We start from the raw sequence: 18,477 nt of genomic DNA, 5'->3' as shown, positions 1-18,477 counted from the left end.
ACAACAACAAGGTCCTGGGTTTGATTCCCAGGTGGACCCAGGAGTTTGCATATTCTTCCCATGTTTGTGTGGGTTTCCTCTGGGTGCTCTGGTTTCCTCCCACAGTTCTAAGACATGAAGTTAGTTTAGTCGGAGATACTACAATGGCCCGAAGTGTGAGTGTGTGTGTGAACATGTGTAAGTGTGTTGGCTTAGTGATGGACTGGCAACCTGTCCAGGGTGTTTCCTACCTTTTACCCATTGAATTGGACCCACAAATCAGTGGCAATGCAGACAATGAATGAATTAAATTGTGAGTGAGGGTACAAAGCAACAACATAATAAGATTTTCATTTAAAGTTTATGTATCCTTTACAAAAGTATAAAAAGAATAAAAAAAGAATAAAAAAAGCTCTTGCTTCTATCTTTTCTTTATTTAATTAATCAGTTCAGTAAACATTAGTCAGGTTTTAAAAAGGCAGTTTTGGTGCATGGACTCATTTCTTATGCGTCAGTCTCTTAGCCCACAGTGATGTCCAACTTGCCTGACAGTGGAAAGTGTCATGTATGTTTTAGTAGCTTATAAGTCATGGCAGGCCTGTTTTTTGTTGGTTTTGGATTACATCTCACCATTCTGGCTAACTTTTTCCTAGTTTTCTTTATGCATTTGCAAGAGTTTCTTGTAATTTTTAAATGGGGCAGTTAAACTTGCCTTTTTTGCATAGGCACAGAGAAGTCACCAGCTATGGTCAAAAATAATTACTAACAATTAAATCCCTGAGGCCATGCCAAATTTAATAGCATTATAAAACTTACACCAAACTTTCACCAAAATATTAATCTAAGTTGCATTGATCTAGCATTGTATAACACTAGTTATATAATAGAAGTTAAGATCCTGAACCAGGGCTGCCCATACTTTCGTGGCTTTAGATCTACTATTTCAGTCGACTGGTCATCGCGATCTACTAGGTTTAAGGTTGGCCTCATTATTTTTCAAAAAACGCTTTAAAGCTTTTTTAAATGCGCTTCAGTTGCCTATATTGACATTCAGCATTTCAGGGCAAGCAACTGAAAAATCATCAGTAAGGGTGGACTGCTATTTTGACTTAATTATTTTCATGTGGAAAAGACTGATTCACACAAGCAGGTTGATCCAAAAATGCTGTCAAATATGTGGCACATTTTCTCATGTTTGGATATTTTTTCTCAGCCAGCCAGTTCCAAAATTGTCCAGCAGAGGCCCTTGACTTCATATGAATGTCAGATTGTAGGGTTAAAATTTCTGTATGTAACATGAGATCTCAATATTCTCCGTCAGCTTCTTCCACGTATGAACGAAACAGCCGTCTTTGCAGTGGTCTTGCCCGAATCGAACCGTTTTTGGTTTCTTTGTGCTTGGTTGCGCACTCATCTTCACAAACAGTGTAGGTTACAAAAGAAAAAATTTAAAAATGGCGCAAACTGGCTACTGATGAATGAAAACTTTCTAGATTAGCAGTGCTTTAGGCAGGCTGGGGGTGTAGCTATGGTAACAAACTGCAAATTAAAGAAACAGTGGCCACACTTCATGTCAATCACGTTGACCTGTTTGAATGAGGCACAATCTACCAGCGCACACTGTGCGATCGACTGGTAGATCGCAATCGACTTATTGGGAACCCGTCCTGGAAAGTCCTATTGTTCAGAAAGTTGTTGGTTCAAGCCCCAGCACTGCCAAGTTGAACCCCTCAATGATTAAACTGTTTTCTATCATAATTGTAAGTTACTTTGGATAAAAGCGTCTGTTAAATGCCATAAATTAAAAAAGTAAATGGAATGCATTTAGAAATAAGATGTTAAGCGAGAGCATGAATTCTATGTTGCCCTCGTTTTTAGTCGTTTTTGTTTTGTGTTCATGATTGTTGTTTTGTCTTCTCAATGTTGCAGCTTCCATTTGATCATGTGCATCACTATTTCTTCCTCTAGTCCTACTATCCTTTTTTAATTTTGGCTCAGTGCAATGTCCAGATTGTTATGAGGTAAACTGACTCTATCTGTGTGCATATAAAAGTGTAAGGAAGAACCTAAAAACTTTATTGGAGCTTTATAACACATTTTTGTTCTATTAAACTTTGGTTCCTCACCTCTTTTTCCCCCCAAGAGTGTTGTTTGGCAAGATGTGCACTTTTTAGTCATGTTTCATCATGTGCTCAGAACTCGTGAAGCCTGATACTAATACTGTTCTTTTTTCTAGGGGATGTGTTTATTCAGAAGACTCAGGATACCAAGAATCCTGTCATCTACGGGGTCTTCTCAGTGTCTGGGTAAGTCACCAACATCTTGATCAGTATATATATTTATTTAGTTATTTAATTAATTTAACCCAGGACCAATGCTGACATGCAAAACCCACTCTTTGTTAAATCTGGCATTAAACATTTACTTTTAATACCATTGCTTGATGATTAAAATCTCAGATTGGCACTGGAGTCTCAGCAGTATTTTATTTCATAACCTAGTTGGCAGAACAGCTTATTTAATGCAACTGTCTACAGTACAATCAAATGTGGCTTGGCAGTCTTCAGACAACAACAGGAGGCTTGTAAAGAACAACAGTTTGCCTGTCAATGCGGGAGTAAGAGATGGACTCTGTACCACAGCAGAGTCAATAATTGCATGGGAATTGACCTCTATCACTGAGGTCTTGATTAAGAACATTATAGCTGAAGACCTTTATTTCATTTGAAAAAATGCACCAACCAGTTTGTCCTGGTCAGGTCTTGGGTGGATCTGGCATCACCTAGAAACAATGCATGCAAGGAATAAAAATGCTATACAGAGCACCAATCCATCACCTGTTTTCCAGACATAGCCAATGTCTTTGTAGACATATGCTTGTGTGTGTCCTGGTTTGAGCGCACTGCCGAGGTTCAATCCAGGATAAAATAAATGATATGCTTCCAATGTTGTGGCAACAGTTTAAGTAAGGTCCTTTCTTGTTTAAACATGGATGTACTACTGTACTACATTGCTAAAAATATTTATTAACCTCCAACTCACTATAGAACAATCCATGCTGGTTCCGTAGCTCAATCCACTCAGATTCATTTATTTTTCCTACTTGATTTTGCGCTGCACATCAGTGCACAAACTTTATTCGCTCGCTACTTGTTGACGTGCATTTTTGGACGTGGTATCATTAAACCCCTCGTCACTTCTCGCATGTGTTTTCATGACAAAACGTAGTTTGGGAGACCAGAGAAGCTCGCCTGCAATTCCAGTTGGTGATAGATTGTGTAGTGTGAAACCCCCTATCACCGATCAGTCGTGTAGTGTGCAATACACAACGACTTAAAAGACTCCAGATTACAAGAGATTTAGTTGTGTAGTGTGAACTGTACAGTGATCTGATGACTTGAAAAGTCGTGTAGTGTGAACTTGGCATAACTGGTTGAGTCTGAGAGACTGAGAGAGAGCTTATAGTCCAGATTTAGCGTAATCTGATATCAAAATTTTTGGACACTCAAAGAAGCTTTAAGGGGAAGAAGATTTTCATGTGATGATGATGATGTGAAAGCAGCGGTGCATGAGTGGCTATGTGCTAAATCAAACCATTTTTGCTGATGGCATTAAAAAGTTGGCACGACGCTGGGAAAAATGCACCAGAAGGTGACTGTAGAAAAGTGATGTAATTTGTTTTTGAAATTCTTAATAAATAGATAAATACATTTATTCTTCAATAAACTTTTTGAAGAACTTTCGTACTTTTGACAGACCACACATGCATCATACTAGACAGTGTTCTAAATCAATGGTTCTCAACATGAGCCAGTGAGTCATTTGTACCTTATTATTACTTTATTATTGTACATTTATTAATGCATTGGAGTCTCACAATTTTGGTCACTTTGGCAGCCCAGCTGACTGTAAAGTTAAGAATCAATTTTCTGTGTGTTCTAAGTCTATTGCCAGACCAGATTGGGCCTGGCTATCTATTTCTGCTTAAGTGCAAAGAAAGAAAATAAAACAGACATCTGACATCAGCCAATAAAAGTGTGGTTGCTAGCTGAAGCATACTGACAGGGATAAATGGCATTTTACAGAATTGTTGCTAAATGCCCCAAAAACACAGCCACAAAACAACCACAAAACTGAATGAGTGCCTTTTTGACCCAGTCATAACAAGCTGGAATTTACTGCCATTCAGAAAAAGGTTTGTATTAAAGGCCAGTGTGTGAAGAAGCATAACCAACAATAAATGTACAAATAGGGCTACAAAGAAAAAACAGTAAGGGGGATTTTTGTTATACTTGGCATTTTCTTTCCTTTGTATAAAATGCCACTGATGAGTGTGTATGAGTGTTCTAGTTCCAGATCTCTCCGATTTTAAATTCAATCTGTGATGCCTGTAGGCTTTGTAAGCTTTTTAAAGCCGAACATACACAGCTTCACGCTAATGAAAAATGCGTTGTCTTTCTGCTGGAGGGCAGCAGTGCTTTTACATCTCTCTCTCTCTCTCTCGCTCTCTCTCTCTCCAGCCTCTATGTAATAATAATCTCTTGGTTTTTCTCTGTAAGAGTGATGATGAAGATGAAAAATGATGTGTGCAAGGGAGGAGTGTATTTGTCTAATATCTCAAGATATCAATAAATCATAAAAACCCTCCTCTCCTCCGCAGGTCGGTTTTTAAAGGTTCAGCCATATGTGTGTACTCCATGGCAGATGTGCGTATGGTCTTCAACGGCCCCTTTGCTCACAAGGAGGGCCCAAACTACCAATGGATAGCCTACCAGGGAAAAATCCCGTACCCTCGGCCAGGGACTGTAAGTGTCTCGCACACACATACACACATCACACACTTCATTAAAAAAGCCTGAGACGCTCCAACAAAAGCCAACAGGTGGTTTTTTCATACAGTTTAGTAGAAGTACCTGCCAACTATTGTAGGACACTTGCCAGTATTTCTTTTCTTCTCATAGGTTACTTATCATTTACTACAGACTTTGCTCTTTTCTGCTGTTTATTCTATTCTTTTTATAGTTTCACCTAGACCTGGACATTGTGTAAAACAGTTTAAGTGTCACATTTAATTAAATCTGGTTGCTTTTTGTGCCACAAGACTAATTTTAACTACTCATTTAAGCAGTTGGAACCACATATGGAACACTGGCACAGCTAGTAGAGTGTGTGACTTACAGCTATACATAACTTTTACCTTCATTCAATCTCTGTGTGGAGTTTGGCATGATCTTCCTGTATCCTGTAACCTGTAACACATGTATCTTCTCGAAACTCCAGTTTTCTCCAACGTCCCCAAAACAAGCACAATATAATTGTGGGGTTTTTATATTTTATGCATTTTCTCACCTTTTCTCTTAAATTAGTGTAACTATTTAGTCTATTTAGTGCGTTCGAGGAGGGTATATTTGCCTGCTCCATGCCCCTTCTGACATGTGTGCAGTCCCTTAGTCCCTTCTTTTTCGCTCGTCTTGGTGGATTCGCACATGAGGCGTCTACTTCTGCACTGGTACCTCGGTCTGCTAACCAGGGTCCTTGGACAGCGTTTCATGACCCCACCCACTTTGTCTGGTCTTTTCCCACACAGCAGACTGGTGGCCTATTTTGTCTGCTGCAGGCATTGCCAATTGTGCTATATGGCACCCAGCTGACCGGTAGCATAGCAGAGATTCGAACTGGGCTGTTCAGAATATCAGTGCTGCACCACCTGGGTGCGTATAATTGTGTTTTTAATTGTTCTTTGGGGTAAGGACATGAGTAAAGGTTTTGGTGTGTGTTACCCTGTGGTCCAATATGTATTCCTTTCATTGCACCCAGAGTTACTGGATGCTCCCGGCCCCACCACGACACTGGCAAGGATGCAGCCAGCAGTCAGTATTAATGAATGAATGATACTCATTTTTTAAGATAGACTTTACTGCTCATCTACCAGGAATTTGGCTCCAGAAGACATCCAGAGACTTAAAGCTTGGAATTGAAGCACAGAAGTACAGCAGAGAGCTGCCTTGAGACCAAGTGTCCACCAAACTAAACCACTGCTTTGCAATAGTTTTATGAATAATGTATGAGGGATCTTCAAAACCGTACTTTCCACACTTTTATATTTTCATTGGAAGCGGTGAGGAGTGGGAGTAGTAGTAATTGGTCGTGTCCGAGAGACTGAGAGAGCTTATAGTCTGAATTTAGCACCATCTTATTTCCACCTTTTTGGACCGCTCAAAGAAGCTTTAAGGGGAAGAAGATTTTCATGTGATGATGATGTGAAAGTAGCGGTGGTTACGCACTCAACCAAAGACATTTTTTGCTGATGGCAAGTTGGTACGATGCTGGGAAAATGCATCAGAAGGTGACTATGTAGAAAAGCAATGTTTATTTGCTTTTGAAATTCTTAATAAATAGTTTAAAAAGTGCGGAAACTTTTTGAAGAACCCTCGTACTAATTAATTACATATACTACAGTGTTACTCTCTACATTTGTCAGACTTTTTTTCATTAATGGAAGTTTTGTTTATTTTCTGCTTAATGCTTACAGATGTTTTCTGTCTTTTTCCAGTAACATGTTTTATCTCATTCAAAATACTTAAGATAAATCTGCTTGTCAGTGAGTAGTACCCTCTGACCCCAGCTCCCAAAAAATATTTGCTGGGAAATGCAAATGAAAAGATTCATTGTACTGTACAAGTGTACTTTTGAGAAATAAAGGCATTTCATCAGCAGATTATCTTTATCAAGAAGCTGGTTGGAAAATACAGTTAAAGTGCAATATGCTGGAGTTAGGAGTTTATTTATATAGTTAATGTAGTATGGAGTTAAGTTTATTTCCCCATGTCAAAAATATATACTAATTTTGAAAGAGGCAACTCTTGTTGGCAGCGCTAAAAAAAAACTAATACATTACAGTCATCTTTTAAAGGGTAAAGCTTACATTTACTGCATTTAGCAGATGCTTTTATACAAAGCAACTTACAAACATGACTTACTATCTCCAATTCAAGTAATTGAGGGTTGCTCAAGGGCCCAACAGTGGCATCCTGGCAGCAATGGGGCTTGAACTAGGGACCTTCTGATTACTAGTCCAGTATTTTAACCACTAAGCTACCACCACCCTAAAGCTCTGACATTATAGAGTATTTAATGCTCCTTAAACAGCCAAACATGGAAAAGCTGTATCCACAGAATGTTTTAATACCCACCAAACATTTACATTTTTGGACATTTAGAAGATGCATTGATCCAAAGTAGTTTGGAATTGTGACCCTATACTATTCAAGGGCAACTGAGTGGTGGTGGAACTTGAACCAGTAACCGTTCAACCGATCAAATGTCCAGTGCTATGACTGCTGTGCTACCACTGCCAAAATATCAGCTTCACCCGATCAGTTCCGGTGTAGCTTCTCTTTGGTTGGTATTCATGCACACTGGTGCTTTCAAGTATTTGTGCTGTACTCTGGATTACACTGGATATTTCCATGTATTATATAACAATATTTTATTTATTATTATATTTATGATTTTCTGTTATTCATTTGTATTTTTACCAATCATTGCTAAATAATTGGGCTACAGCTCTACTTTCTGTTTACTACTGCTACTACTACTCTTACTACTATAATAATAATATAATTAATATTATTAGTAGTAGTAATAGTCAGGGGCGTAGCACCAAATTCTGGGCCCTATGCACAAGCAGTGCCCATGGGCCCCCTTCACCCCAGTCCAGACTCCTTCTAGACTCCTCAAGGGCCCTCCCCCGACTTGGGGCCCTGGTAACTCAGTCCCACTTTTCACCCCACTATGACGCCCCTGGTAATAGAAGTTACATTGTACTGTTCAGTTGTACAATACACTTACTGGTTTAATCAAGTATCAGTACTGATTAATTTGATTATATAATATTTAGGTTAAACACATACACAGTGCAGTATGAACTACAGTAAATGTTTGTTTTCTAACCTCAGTGTCCAGGAGGAACATTCACCCCCAACATGAAGTCCACCAAAGACTATCCAGACGAGGTCATCAACTTCATGAGAAACCACCCTACCATGTACAACGCTGTGTACCCAGTGCATAAGCGCCCCCTGGTGGTGCGCACCAATGTCGATTATGAGTTTACCACCATCACCGTGGACCAAGTAGCAGCTGCAGATGGTAGTTATGAAGTGCTTTTCTTAGGAACAGGTGAGGCTACCAAATAACTGACTAACATTAAGTCCTTGAAATAATTTAATGCAATCACATATCCAGCTTTAACTTTGTACTTTTGTGTAAAATTGTACTCTTACCTATTGTTATCTATTCAGTAACTCATCAGAAATGCATGTTTTACATGAGTATGCAACTCAAAAAAAGTCCTTAATTAACTTTGATTTATTCTAAATACTGTTTGTGTTGGGGTTTTTTGTGGGTTTTTTTTATCTATGGCTTTTCAGTTCATTTTTTTCTGTTGTTGATGCGACTCAGTGGCGTAACTAGGAGCTCATGGGCCCCAGTGCAAAAAAAATTTGGGCTCCCTCAACAAATGTCATATATATAAATTTCATATACTGTATGTATGCATGTATATATTGTAATATAATAGTAACGACCTGGCGAGTGCAGCCAATGGGGGGGCAGTGCAGTGGGGGGTTGAGTTCATGTCGTGGAGGGCCCCCTCCCTGCCATGGGCCCCAGTGCACCTGCCCCCCTGCACCCTCGGTAGTTACACCCCTGTCAACACTTAAATATCACTTTTTTATTCCTGGTAAAAGTATTAGCACAGGAAAGTTTATAGAAAATAAGTTTCTAAAGTCATTATACACACATGCCAATTTTACTAAATCAGTTTGAAGCAAAACGTGAAAGATCTGGAGGACCCTTGAATACTAAAAACATAATTCCATTAAATTCCATTTGCTTGCATATAAAACCCTGGGTTTTGCCTGTTTTACTCATTGATGAACCATTCTAGTCTGATTCCCACCCTTTTCTGTGTTGCAACTGGAAGCAATTTACTCTTTGGAAATCTCTGTTTTTGGGTACTGAGTCTTTTTCTGCTCATCCACAGACAAAGGAACAGTACAGAAGGTCATCGTTTTGCCTCGAGATGACCTACAGACTGAGGAACTAGTTCTGGAGGAAGTGGAGGTCTTTAGGGTGAGTGAACAGAGTGAAATTTGTCAAGAAAAATATCACTACTTTCATCTTTTTTACATCTAAAATGTATATAGGGATACAACTGAAGAAGAAATAATTAGTATTTTTATTTTATATCGTAGATTCCAACACCCATAACAACAATGAAGATTTCTCCCAAAAGGGTAAGAGTTTTTTTTTGCTTCAAGAATCAACAACTCTTGTTGACATTTTCTATTTTTAAAAATTAATAAATAGTTTATTTCTATTACTTTAAAAAAAAAAAGAAATAAAGCAAACTTGTAACAAGTTTGTGTAACAAAGTTGCCAGCTGGGACATAAGCCTAAAATGTAACCCTTGTATTTTCCTGCCTTCTACAGCAACAGCTCTATGTGAGTTCAGCAGTGGGAGTAACTCACCTAGCGCTGCACAGGTGTGATGTGTACGGAGAAGCTTGTGCTGATTGCTGTCTCGCCCGAGACCCCTACTGCGCCTGGGATGGGAAGTCCTGTTCTCGCTACTCTGCCAATCAAAAGAGGTAAGCAAGAATGTAGGAGAGCATTTAAATCTGAAAGGGAGAGACCAATTTTATCACTGACAAAACACAGCAAGCATGTGTCCTTTTGTACCCTGAACCCAACCATAATGAAGCCTGAGCATCTGGCAACCCTACCCCCAGGAATTAAATATTTTATTTATGCAAAAATGCATTCAAACATGATAGGGGTGTATATTTTGAGCATTTAAAAGTATAAAACATATAAAATATTTACACTAGCTCACAATCACTGAGATCTCAAGTTTTTGAGTGTCCAAAACACAATTCGCTGTGCCTAAGGAAGAGAGGTTAACAGGGTTTCATCTGCTGTACAATTCTGACCTCTGCTATCTGGTCGAAGTACCTCTACTAGAAATAATTTATAGAATCACTCACTGTATGCGATGTGGTTCTTTGTGAGAATCGACCACTGAAGATGTGGCAGGTGACCAGTTGGTACAAGTGGCAAGAATATTGCAATAAGGTAATTAGCATGAATTAGATTGGGAGAAAAATAGGGGAAAATCAACTTTAGGGACAGGGAAGACTCATCAATAAACATTTATGCTTGATCACTGTACTCTAAGTCAGCTATAATACAATTTGTGCCATGTCCTTGTGACAAATGAACACAGAAGAGAATAGTGAACTCTTTTACTATTGTTCCTCTATTAACATCTTCAATTTTGCATTGAGGTGGCACCGTGGCTGGGTGGGTAGCACTGTCACCTCACAGCATGAGGGTCCTGGGTTCGATTCCCAGGTAAAGCAGTCCAGATCCTTTCTGTGTCGAGTTTGCATGTTCTCCACATGGCTGTGTGGGTTTTCCTCCGGGAGCTTCGGTTTCCTCCCACAGTCCAAAAATTGCAGTTAGGTTAATTGGTGATACCAAATTGCCCCTAGGTATGAGTGTGTGTGAGTGTGTTCGCCCACCCCAAACTTGAACAGGACAAAGAGGTGGTAAAACAGACAATAGATGAATGAATGAATGAATGAAACAATGTAACAATCTGCCCCTCAGGTGGTGCAGCGGTAAAACATGCTAGCACACCAGAGCTGGGATTTCAAATACATCGTATCGAATCTCAGATCTGCCATCCGGCTGGGCTGGGCGGCTGCATGAACAACGATTGGCTGTTGTTCATAGGGACAGATAGGGACTCCTCGTGATTGAGCAAATTACGATCTCTTTTGGCTGATTGATGGTGTCTGCACAGAGTCAAGGAATAATGCTGATCAGAGTGTGGCTCTCCATGCACAAAGCTGATCGGCATATGAACTTGCCTCATGCAGTTGAAAAGATGCAGTCGGCTACTGCACACCTGTTGGAGGGGGCGTGTGCCAGTCTCGCTCTCCTCAATCGGGCGGGGGTCAGCACAAGTGGAGAGGAAGCATAACACAATTGGGTAAAAATTGGACGTGCTAAAATCGGGAGAAAAAGGACAGTCATTGAGAAGTTCTGTATAAATATTTTATGCCAAAGGGCACCAAAACATTTTTGTCAGCAATATTAAGAGAATATAACTTAGGAAAGAATGATGTACCCCAAAATCACACTAGCTTAATGGAATACTCGTGGACGTTTAGCTTACATTTTTACTGATAGTATTTTTGTTCTGACAGGCGCAGTCGAAGGCAAGATGTGAAGTACGGCAACCCGATCAGACAGTGCAGAGGCTACAACTCAAATGGTGAGAAACAAACCCAAAGCATCAGTGTAAATCACACAGTGTTATGATGTAGAATCTTGATGGTTTCAATAAGTCTTGTTTTTCTTTACCAGCCAATAAGAACACTTTGGAGTCAGTGCAGTATGGAGTGGAGGGAAGCACTGCCTTTCTAGAGTGCCAGGCCAGGTCTCCTCATGTCTCAATCAAATGGCATTTTCAGAAAGAGAACAGTGACAGGAGACGAGAGGTTCATGTCCTCACCATCACACATCACTGTTATCATATACATAAATACTACAGCCAGCTTTAAAGTTATTTGAACTATAAATAAAGATGTGTAAAAAAGTTAAATCAGTAAAATGTCTCTTTAATTTGACACTAAAAATTTGTGATATTTGATCATTTAAAACAAAAAATCTGCAAGACACATATATGTAAATATAAGCTTACTTATTCCAGTCAATCATGATGCCCTAGCTAATTGTGACTGAAAGTCTAAGCGACCATCATTTTTTGTGGAAGGATGTAGTTAACACCCTTCTCCATATGTGCTGCACAATTTCCACAATGACGTTAAGTTGTAAATTGGGACAATAAAGTTTTATATATCTCAGAGGAAGCATGTACTAACCCCTATCCTGTCGTTTCCTTAGATTCGTTCTGATGGGCGTGTGGTGCGTACAGATCAGGGTCTGCTGTTGCGCTCCCTCCAGCTCTCCGATGCTGGATTCTACCACTGCACCTCCACTGAGAAGAACTTCAAGCACACACTGGTTAAACTGCAGCTGCTGGTGCTCTCAGTGCGTACAGTCAACAGCATCCAGATGGAAACCGGAGCACCAATTCCTGCCATGCCTGCTGTGCCCCTACAAGCTAGTGCTTGGACACCCAGTGCTGAGCAGTACAAAGACCTGCTGACCATCTTGAGCCAGCCCGAGATGGGACTCATCAACCAGTACTGCCAGGACTACTGGCAGATTGCTGAGAATGACAAGAAGGACCCGAACGAGCCAAAAGAGCAGCGCAAACCACGCAACCGAAGACACCACGAGACCCAGAGGAGCCCAGCCGAGACATGAGGTGGACCGAACAGGAACACGTGTATGCACACAAAAAGTACACACATCTTTTCATTGCAAGACCCAAGCTAAACCTCCAGCCCAGAGACAAACATTGGACATGCAAATAAGTTATACTGTAATGTGGCCAATGGACTAAATGGACACATTTAGCAGTGAGTAGGCAGTATTTATTGTAGGTTGTATATAGTTAGACTCTGCAGAATCTTTGTACTGAAAGCATCAAGAGGAAAACAAGCAGTTTTGTGTATAGGATTCTTCTGTCCAAATATTTTATTATTGTTATTCTTCTTATAACATATTTATTATAGTGTTTATTGTCCTAATGAACTGCGTGATTGTATTTTGAGAGATGACAAGAGCCCAGTTACATACTGTATACACTAAGTGGACAAATAATTATAGGAGCCTAGTTTATATAAAGCATGGACTTAAATGAAAAGTTACAAACAGTTAATGGCAGAGTTAGGCATCTGGTTACTGTTTGTACCTTTCTTTTAAATTAAATCAAATAAAATCCAAGCACAATGTCCTTAATGGTTTAGTTTAGTATTAGGTTTCCAAGAGATCAGGTTTCTAAGTGGATAGTTTTGGGAACATAAACATCATGAAGATCTAAGTTGTAACACAATTGGTTTTATAACACAGTTGTACTAAAATGATTCGAGTCACTGCAAGATGTCTTGTAGTTTCATTCTCTGCCCAACCAAACTAGTTCCACCTAAATCTTGCACCCTTTGTTAAAATGTAAATATAATAAAAAGGCTTGATTGTATTTGTAATTTACCTCCTAAGTGGTGCAACAAGAAAGTGTTTGCTCAGTTTTTTTGGAAGTACTGAGTTTGTAACCCAACAACTGACATTCACAGCCAGGCGGTGGGAGGTCAGCAGTGTTCTCCAGCTGTGTTGACCTGTCCAGACACATTACACAATGTACTGACAATGTAGCTTGTAAAGAAGCAGTGACTGGTTTTACATGTCTCAGAAGAAGTATCTGCTAGCCTCATTTTTTTCTTGGATTGGATTATTGTGATGGGACGACCCAATGGGATTTTACATCATTTAAACTGGGGTAAATTGGGAAAACTAAAAAAACATTGTGAGTCTGATAATATTTATTTTATTTGTTACTGATGAACTGGTCAACATTATGTGGTTAAGGTGGTCACTAGCGCCCCTTTTTTACTTTGAAGTTATTTTTTATTTTAAGATTCTTAAAATAGACTTTTTTACATTCATTTCCTGGTTGTCATATTTTAATTTACTGTATTTGGTTTAAGTCAGCTAGTATACTAACACCCATTAACATCCATTAAAATGACATAGTTTCTTAATAACATTAGTTTATGTTAATTCTGTAAAATTTTGTGGCACATGTTCAAAGGATTCATTCTGCATTACAACCTGGTCCCCTAAAACCTTGTACTGTGTGCAAGTAATTTTAATTTTATTTTTAATTTAGTACAACTGTGGCCACTAATCACAATTATTACAGATTTAAAGAGTGACCTTTGTATATCATTCCTAATATTTTGCACACTTAGTGTAGACCAGTACACTAATACTAGTAAAAGTGATGTAAACATTTGGCTCTTTACAAGCTGCAGTTTAGATGGACAGTTGACCTACTCATGGTGGATTAGGGTAATTCTTTAAGGATCTGGTTTAGGGATGAACATTTATGCAGTCATTACATGACTTGGACAATGTCGTGTACAGTTCCCTTTGTCAAAAGTAACACGAGAGGAATCAAAACTTCCACATCAGCTTTACTTCTTGGTCTTGATCTTCCATGTCTATATAAAATGTGTGTAAATCTTTCTGTTAGTCAGTAGATTTGGTTTAAACCCAATAGGATGTTCTGTGCAGTTACTCTTTCCTGACGTATTTTATCAAGTTATTTGTAAATAGTACAAATATTGCACGCACACTAAATTACAGAATGTATAAGATTCACTATCAGGGCATCCTCTTTTTTTCTAAATAAAAGTCATTCTGAAAATGTATGCCATATCGTGACCCTTGAACATGTTTGTAATAAATCTAGGAAAGCACTTTGAACCATTTATTTGATCATTTATAATGTCGTCACTAGGACATTAGACTGGCGAGACTTAGGAGAATTGTTTTCATTTTTGCATGAAATGTATTTGTACTGTACAGCTATATCCCCAGATGTTCTGGTTTATGTACGTTTATGAACAGTCTTTATGTGAAAATCACTTTATGTATAAACCACAAAGATACAGAGAGACTGGTTTAAAAGGACAAAGGACTACTTTATGCACAATGCCAGGTGTTAGGAAGCTAGATGGACTTCAGTGTAATAAATTTAGTTTTTGGCTCTTTTGAGTGACTGCTTGACACGTTGTAGGCAAGCTGATTCAAATGACTGTTGTACTATTTTGGGTTCTATTTGTAATACATTATGCATCACTGTGGTTTGTCTTTCATTTGTATTTTCTAATATTTCCTGTGATAAAAACAATTGGAAATTAGATGTAATTCAAAGTTAATGTTATGGTACTGACTTTACTGTGCTTTTTTCCTTTCATTGTTGTTGTTGACTAAATAAAGTTCTATATTTTATAACAAAATGTTTTATAAAATAGACTTTATAAAATCACTGTATTTATGCTATGAATTTCTTATTATTATGCATGCACACTTAATAACATGAGGCACATTACGCAGTTAGTCCAAAAAGGCTGTTCTGCATAAAAGTAAACAGTAATTTCTAACATCCTTAGACCAGCTAGTTAATTACCAACAACATGCCACAACATGCCTACCAAAATTCCTCAAGGAAAACATCAACAACCGATCCATAAAATCACAAAAGGATGCAGATAAACATTTATAAAAATGCAGACAATCTAAGGCAGCGGTCTCCAACCTTTTTTGCACCATGGACCGGTTTCATATAAGATATAATTTCACGGACCGGCGGGGGCGGGAGGATTTAAAATAGATTAACTATAGATTTGAAAATCAGTGTAAATCCTGAGCTTTTTTCGCTGCAACGAGACACTGCTCCCACCTAGTGGTGATTGGGGACAGTAACACCCGAAGAAAATTGGAAATCGTTTTAACCAGCTTTGTACTTGGATGGCATCACTTGACATTTATACACCCCAAAATCTTACTCTTTTCCACACTTCTGATGAGTTTGAGTCACCTGCAGAAGGGCTTGTCAAACTGCAAATTTGCAGCATTTAAAAGATACTTAAATAATCGGTGGTAAGTTATGATCTCTTTATCATGCAAATCTAGTTTATATAAAATTATTGTCTTTTTATTCAATAAATTAGGTATGTTGCCAAACAGCAACATTGTTCAACAATGGAGTGGAGACTCTTGTTACTGACACCTGAATATTTGAACTAATTCCACAAGAGACCTAGACAGATTGATATATGAATGGAATGATTACACTTGTGTTTTTTTAATTAAAAATGTATTCTTCTGTTTAGAACATGAACCCATCAGTGTTCTATGGCAAGGCTAAAAAAGAGGGCCGGAAATATGGCTGAAAATAAGGCATGTGTGATCATTCCACCTGATGATATCTTGATGTCAAGATATGTGTGGCAGACTGTCTTACATGGCAAAAATGTACAGCAAATAAAAAAGGAGACTCTCAAAGTGTTGAGTTCTGTCTTAAGGAGAAGTGTCACAGGTGACTAGCTGCGCCTGTTCCACAAAGCAGCATGCGCCTTCACTGTACTGACCACTGGCCAGAGATGGTTGCAGTACACATTAAAAGCACCTCCTTGATTCTACACTCACTGTCCATTTTATCAGCTCCACTTACCATATAGGAGCACTTTGTAGTTCTACAATTACTGACTGTAGTCCATCTGTTTCTCTGCATGCTTTGTTAGCCTGCTTTCATGCTGTTTTTTAAAGGTCAGGACTCTCCCAGAACCACTACAGAGTAGGTATTATTTGAGTGGTGGGTCATTCTCGTCATTCTCAGCACTGCAGTGACACTGACATGGTGGTGTTGTCAGTGCCGTAACTAGGAGCTCATGGGCCCCAGTGCCCCATATATAAATGGTAGGAATGGATCAGACACAGCAGTGCTGTTGGAGTTTTTTAAAACCTCACTGTCACTGCTGGACTGAGAATAGTCCACCAACCAAAAATATCCAGCAACCAGCGCCCCGTGGGCAGCGTCCTGTGACCACTGATGACGGTCTAGAAGATGACCAACTCAAACAGAAGCAATAGATGAGCGATCAACTAGGTAGGAGTGTCTAATAGAGTGGACAGTGAGTGGACACGGTATTTAAAAACTCCTGTCTGATCCACTCATACCAGCACAACACACACTAACACACCACCCCCATGTCATTGTAACTGCACTGCTGAATACCTGCTCTATGGCGGTCCTGTGGGGGTCCTGACCATTGAAGAACAGGGTGAAAGCAGGCTAAAAGTATGCAGAGAAACAGATGGACTACAGTCAGTAAGTGTAGAACTAGAAAGTGCTTCTATATGGTAAGTGGAGCTGATAAAATGAACAGTGAGTGTAGAAACAAGGTGGTTTTAATGTTATGGCTGATCGGTGTATGTTATTTTCAATAAACCACTGTTGCTCTTGGCTAGTTCAAAAGTGGGGTTCAGTATTCGGCCCTGAACTATGTAAAGTTGCTTTGAGACAATCTATTGTAAATGTGACGTGACATTTATCATGTAGCGCAATAGTTGACCTAGGAGCGTCTTGATTACTAGTGCTTCCTGGTGCACAGCTCCGCCCTGTGGTCCAGACTGCGCACTCCACACACCGTTTTAATAGAGAAATAAATGCAAACGGAAAGTAAAAGTAGACATTTTATGCGAGTTTCTGTCTAACTGAAAGGAACGAGCTATTACTATAAACAAGGCAGAAACGAAAGTAAAAACACTTGTTTAGTTTTTGAGAACGTCCTCTCTCCGCCCCGCTGTTAGAACAATCTGACAGAGCTCTGTGCAATCACAAGACCTGACAACAAACCTCGTTCACTTCTATTTGTCTCCAAATACTATGGCGCAGACTGACATCATCGACGAGGGACTATATTCACGCCAGCTGTAAGTATAATTAAGCACTATATTAATTATAATAACATTTTAACTATTAAAGGTTCAACATTTAAAAGTGATAAACATCTGCAGTGCAAAGTCGATTCCGTTTCAGCAGGTACAAGTGATTCACGAATCGGTTCTTTAAATGATTCCTTTTCAAATGTTTTGGACGAATTGTTGCATATTTTTATTTAGGAACTTTTTATTAAAGAAACAGTTTAATAGGCTAATTAATAGAATCCAGTTGAGTTTGTAGATTTTTACCGAATACACAACGGTCACATAAATACAATACCATTCAAATCCGATACAAAACCGTGTGATCTCATTCTTCTCATATAAAATAGCTAAGCTATGAAATGAGTTGCTATAATATTAATAAATGACAATACAAAATAATGTTGGCTTCTGAAGGATTCTAAATTGTTTATTTCCTGATGCACCGGTGAGGCGATCAAATCGAAACTTTCGATTCGAAAATTCGGTTCGCTAAAAGAATTGAATCAATTAAGTGACTCTTGCCGAGAATTGACTGATTACCCAACCTTGCAGTGTCATTGATGGTTTTCTGAGGTCAGTCCTCTAATACAACCTCAGACATGGCAGTAGTTAAAGAATGCATATATTTTGTAGCAGTTATAGCTTATTTAATGACTCGTGACTGTAATCTAAAGTCACAGAACCATAGTTTGTATAAATTTATACTACAGTGGTACCTTAACTCAACGTCTCCTAAACTCAAAATCTTTAAAACTCATGGCCCTTGGCCGCTCAGGTGGCGCAGCTGCAACCAGAGCTGGGATCTCGAATACATTGTATCGAATCTCCGCTCAGCCTTGCTGACTGAGGCTGAGCGGTCACATGAACAACGATTGGCCTGTTGTTCAGATGGGCGGGACTGCTGGCTGATTAGAGGCGCCTACACAGAGATGAGGAAAGAGTGCTCTTAGGGTGTGTCTCTCCGTACACAATGCTAGGTGGTACAACACTTATCAATGTGTGGATGATGAGATGCATACGGCTTGC

General features: G+C 39.1%; 2 protein-coding genes across 4 annotated transcripts in view; both read left to right on the top strand.

Moving 5' to 3' along the window:
• sema3fa (sema domain, immunoglobulin domain (Ig), short basic domain, secreted, (semaphorin) 3Fa) overlaps positions 1–14,978 on the top strand; it is a 37,571-nt gene extending 22,593 nt beyond the window's left edge. For both annotated transcript variants that reach the window (XM_062997526.1, XM_062997525.1), the window contains 9 exons: positions 2,216–2,285; positions 4,640–4,784; positions 7,938–8,160; positions 9,026–9,114; positions 9,237–9,278; positions 9,475–9,632; positions 11,256–11,323; positions 11,416–11,549; positions 11,956–14,978. In XM_062997526.1, the coding sequence (XP_062853596.1) occupies positions 2,216–2,285; positions 4,640–4,784; positions 7,938–8,160; positions 9,026–9,114; positions 9,237–9,278; positions 9,475–9,632; positions 11,256–11,323; positions 11,416–11,549; positions 11,956–12,381 (1,355 nt within the window). In that variant the 3' untranslated portion in view covers positions 12,382–14,978. The remainder of the gene's footprint in view (positions 1–2,215; positions 2,286–4,639; positions 4,785–7,937; positions 8,161–9,025; positions 9,115–9,236; positions 9,279–9,474; positions 9,633–11,255; positions 11,324–11,415; positions 11,550–11,955) is intronic.
• Positions 14,979–17,359: 2,381 nt separating this feature from the next.
• uba7 (ubiquitin-like modifier activating enzyme 7) overlaps positions 17,360–18,477 on the top strand; it is an 85,467-nt gene continuing 84,349 nt past the window's right edge. For both annotated transcript variants that reach the window (XM_062997523.1, XM_062997522.1), the window contains exon 1: positions 17,360–17,457. In XM_062997523.1, coding sequence (XP_062853593.1) covers positions 17,411–17,457 — 47 coding nt within the window. In that variant the 5' untranslated portion in view covers positions 17,360–17,410. The remainder of the gene's footprint in view (positions 17,458–18,477) is intronic.

This window comes from Trichomycterus rosablanca, chromosome 6 (genome assembly GCF_030014385.1).
Source record: "Trichomycterus rosablanca isolate fTriRos1 chromosome 6, fTriRos1.hap1, whole genome shotgun sequence".
Classification (NCBI taxonomy): domain Eukaryota; kingdom Metazoa; phylum Chordata; class Actinopteri; order Siluriformes; family Trichomycteridae; genus Trichomycterus; species Trichomycterus rosablanca.
The sequence above is the reverse complement of the archived record's forward strand: the minus strand, read 5'-3'. Positions and strand labels throughout refer to the sequence as shown.